Raw genomic sequence first — 4819 nt, 5'->3', positions numbered from 1 at the left:
GGTTGCCTTAATTCTGGCGAGATCCTATTTGCGCGTTCTAACATGTATTTGCATATTTCTGTTAGGGAACGCCTACTCGAAATGCGCCTGTGCAATAACTCAACCCTTGCGCTCCTTCTAAACAGGTGCCATTTTTTAGAAACTTTGGCAAAGGGTAAAGTCTACAAAACTTAGTCCACTCTGTTCGTAACAGATTTTAGTTTTGGAAACAAAACTGTATTGAGCTCAATTGTTTAACGGATGAGGAAATCAGCAGACTTGTTGGCCAAAATCCATCTCGCTCCATCTTCTCCCACTGCCAGCCACTGGGCTTCCTCTCATCACTATATTTGGTGGTGAGTGGACACGCTAACCGGATGCTTTGGATTTATACATCCGGTGACCCATCTGGTCATACTTGGGCTGCCTGGCTAAAAACATAGCAAGCTAGCTAGCCTTTTAAGCTTCCCACCTCTCCATGTGAAATAATCAGATTTATAATAAAAACAATATACTCTGGCAAATATTATTCTACTTGCCGGTGTAACCTAAAACAAAGGCGTCACCGGCTGGATCGCCCTTATGTAAGTATTTTACAAATTGTCAAATAAATTCAATCAATCCCAGTTTGATATGCTGCTTGTGTATTCATTCCCATATCAGAAAAAAAAATGGAACCTCATCATGTTTTGGAGCGGGAAAAGCACATGGCTAGCTAGTTGTCTACAGCAGGTTCTACCATTACAGTACCCTGTAATCACTAGCTACTACTTCTAAATAAAATACCTTTTTGGGTGGATTTTTGTTGTTTGGTTTATTGTTTCAACAGTCGCTGAGATTATATTTGGTTATCAATGCAAAAATAGGCTACTTTGATGAATAGCCTATCGATCAGATCAAAGAACCAAGCGACAACACATTCCCCACGCTACGGACAGAATGAAACGGCTTGTCTCAATTTTCAGGTAGTAAAAAGCATGTTGAATGTGAGATGCCCCCTTTTGTGACGAAAACCAACATTGCAACACTCCGAAGCTTGTAGTAATAGCTGAATGGCAACTACTGAGAAGTGTGTAGGATCTTATGTTGACATAAATAACACGTTCAAGGTCAATTGGTTGAAAAGATGTTTGGTCAATACAGAATTAATTTGGTATTTCATTTGGTCAATACAGAATTAATTTGGTATTTCATTTGGTCAATACAGAATCAATTAAGTATTTAATTTGGTCAATACAGAATCAATTTGGTATTTAATTTGGTCAATACAGAATCAATTTTATATTTAATTTGGTCAATACAGAATCAATTTGGTATTTTATTTGGTCAATGCAGAATCAATTTGGTATACCATTCCAAACACTAGCTAGGTTTCCATCCAATTTCCATTCATGTGAATATTCTAAAATCTCCTTAAAAACAATATGTAAATTGGTGGGTATTTCCCATCAGGAGATGTTTCCATCAAAGGGACTTGCTGCAGATAAAAGGCTGTGCGTGATGACGAAGTGCACATAAAAATACATTTTTGCGGTTAACTTTCCATGTACCGAATAAAAAATACAAGTTGAATTGGTTGAATGGGTTGAATGGGTTTCCATCATATTTTCAACTCTACTGGAAAGGAGCATCAAGTTCACCACCTTGTGAAGTTCATCATAATTTATTTCATCTTCAAGTTTCACGTATTAATGTCACATGCACAAGTACAGTGAAATGCCTTTCTTGCCAGCTCTAAACCAAACAATGCAGTAATCATATAATGTATTTAATCTGTAGCCTAATAAACTTCCCCAACGAGTCGTAGTGGGAGGACCACACAACATGTCATCACGTGACTCATCGCTTAGTGGGAGGACCGCACAACATGTCATCACGTGACTCCCAAGTTTACTTCGATATGATGGTTTTTTTGCTGCATAAGCGTTTACACCTACATTTCTCGCATTAATTCATTTTACCGACACAAAAAGATCGCACCTTGTCTAGTGCATCTTAATTTTGTCGACATTTGGAAAGTTGACCGAAAAAAAATATTTTTCCATCAGGTCTTTCATGAAATTTTTTATCTGACATGTAATTTGCTTGCATAAAAAGTTTGGATGGAAACCTGGTTAATGTGTTTAATAAGGTGGGAGGTCAATTTTTACTGAAATGTAATTATCTTCACAAAAGATTACCTGATAAATTGGCTAGGTTTCACCAACAAGCATTAAACGGAAATTTCACCTTGGCTCTGCCACAACATATAGTCATTACTATATTAACCACATTATGTTTTTTGTCATAAACATCAAAATTATCCAAACCACAAGCTAGAACGAGGGCATTTTCATCATTTCACGGGTAGAATCGGGAAGTTTCAACTTCCTGTGTAGTCGGCTGCTCATAGTGAACCACAAAGTCCAGCATTCATAGCGAATGCAGATACCGCCCCGCTAGGTAGATGGGGCGTGCCCACAGTGAAGTGATATTGCCCGAGAAGCCGGTGTTTGGAGGATATATTGGCACGGGTGTTGTTAAACCAGAGATGAAGTCGAGGGCCGGCAAACCGTGCCAATATATCCTCTAAACACCGGCTTCGAGGGCATTATCACTTTTATACAAAGGGTTACCAACATATTCAAATAATGATTGACATATTTTCATTAAAAATGTTATTTTGATGAATTTATTCATACTAATTCATCCTTCCACAAGATATAGTCCCGACACAAATCTAGGGTTACTACCCAAGCCGGCTAGGGTTTACTACCCAAGCTGGCTGGTCGTTCGGTTGCCAAAGACGCGACCCAGTCGTTCAGTCTTTTTGTTCTGTATCTATGGACGCCACCCAGTCGTTCGTTCTTAATGTTCCATTGCCATACTGGCTGGCAACGTTCTAATCCCTTGCTAGCTAGCCAACTATGGCTAACTTAGTCATGTCAAAAAGTGCAGTCAGAATAACAACAGTAGCTTCATTTGTTTAAGCTGTTTTCTAGAGACATTTATTTGGACACAACTGGCCGGTCTGACTCAAGCTGCTCTGCTGCCATACGCAGCTCACCATCATCAGGCTCAGAGGCTGGAAGGGCTGAAAAGTAGAACTATTAAATACATTAGATCAATAGATTAAACACCATTAAAAGACGATCCTTATCGCTCTATTATCTCCATAAGCTAAACCTCAACTTAAATTAACATAATATAGAGCTTACTAGGCTGAACCTTCCGAGGAGACATGAGCTTCCTTATTTTCCTGTCGAGATTCTGGGAGGGGCGTGGTTTTCCAACCAGCAATGACCTGAGCGAGGATGTTGAGGACCGCTGGGAACCAGTGGTCATCTGGTCTTTGCATGGCTGGGTGGTGGAGGATGGCTGGGTGGTGGGTGGTGGAGGATGGCTGGGTGGTGGAGGATGGCTGGGTGGTGGATGGCGGAGGATGGCTGGGTGGTGGGTGGCGGAGGATTGGTGGGTGGTGAGGGATGGCTGGGTGGTGGATGGCGGAGGATGGCTGGGTGGTGGGTGGTGGAGGATGGCTGGGTGGTGGAGGATGGCTGGGTGGTGGATGGCGGAGGATGGCTGGGTGGTGGGTGGCGGAGGATTGGTGGGTGGTGAGGGATGGCTGGGTGGCGGAGGATGGCTGGGTGGTATGGGTGGCGGAGGATGGCTGGGTGGTGGAGGATGGCTGGGTGGTGGATGGCGGAGGATGGCTGGGTGGTGGGTGGCGGAGGATTGGTGGGTGGTGAGGGATGGCTGGGTGGTGGATGGCGGAGGATGGCTGGGTGGTGGGTGGTGGAGGATGGCTGGGTGGTGGAGGATGGCTGGGTGGTGGAGGATGGCTGGGTGGTGGATGGCGGAGGATGGCTGGGTGGTGGGTGGCGGAGGATTGGTGGGTGGTGAGGGATGGCTGGGTGGCGGAGGATGGCTGGGTGGTATGGGTGGCGGAGGATGGCTGGGTGGTGGAGGATGGCTGGGTAGTAGTGGGTGGCGGGGGATGGCTGGGTGGTGGAGGATGGCTGGGTGGTGGAGGATGGCTGGGTGGTGGATGGCGGAGGATGGCTGGGTGGTGGGTGGCGGAGGATTGGTGGGTGGTGAGGGATGGCTGGGTGGCGGAGGATGGCTGGGTGGTATGGGTGGCGGAGGATGGCTGGGTGGTGGAGGATGGCTGGGTAGTAGTGGGTGGCGGGGGATGGCTGGGTAGTAGTGGGTGGCGGAGGATGGCTGGGTGGTGGAGGATGGCGGAGGATGGCTGGGTGGTGGAGGATGGCTGGGTAGTAGTGGGTGGTGGAGGATGGCGGACTTTATCCTGATAGCCTCCCGGCCCTCAGGGAATAGCTCCATATATTCCTTGAAAGCCATCTTATTAGCAGCATGGTTTTTGAAATCACTCCTCGCTGGCTGAGAGGCAGATTCTTTCTGCATCAATGCCACCAAATACCCAGCCCAGCACATTTTCAACCACCCACTTGAAGGTCAGCTCCTTATAAAGGCCAAACTGCATCTCATGCTGACCCAGCAAATGTGCCCTGCTTGCTGGGTTGCCACCTCTGAGCAGTACAGCCCTCCTGGCTGAATCCACCACTTTGTCTGGAGACACAGCCCTGCTCCACGCTCTTTTAATAGTTTTTGTCCTGTAAGTCCTGGAATCCTTACTGTCCGTTAAAGACAAGTCTTCCATTTGGCAGTTTTCTGAAGCTGGGCTCCATGTCTGCTGGGAAAATAAAGGGGAAAGTTTGTATTTAATAAGCATAAACGATATCCATTTTAATCACAGTGAGCAGACTGGATTAATAGATGGAACAATATAAAATGAAGTGTATTTAACTCTCTTGTCATCTCTGGCTACTTGCTAAAGCAC

The 4819-nt window shown here is 45.5% G+C and overlaps 1 protein-coding gene across 1 annotated transcript; it reads right to left on the bottom strand.

Moving 5' to 3' along the window:
• Positions 1 to 1869: 1869 nt before the first annotated feature.
• On the bottom strand, positions 1870 to 4462 carry LOC311148194 (uncharacterized protein; the record flags this gene model as incomplete). Its single annotated transcript, XM_084185075.1, has 3 exons — positions 1870 to 3052; positions 3177 to 4267; positions 4400 to 4462. 3 exons carry the CDS (start codon positions 4460 to 4462, stop codon positions 3037 to 3039), a joined length of 1170 nt encoding a protein of 389 aa, XP_084041201.1. The 3' UTR covers positions 1870 to 3036.
• Between the last annotated feature and the right edge of the window lie 357 nt (positions 4463 to 4819).

Source organism: Coregonus lavaretus (genome assembly GCF_964263955.1).
Source record: "Coregonus lavaretus genome assembly, chromosome: 20".
NCBI classification, from domain to species: domain Eukaryota; kingdom Metazoa; phylum Chordata; class Actinopteri; order Salmoniformes; family Salmonidae; genus Coregonus; species Coregonus lavaretus.
This window is presented reverse-complemented; position numbering and strand designations above follow the sequence as displayed.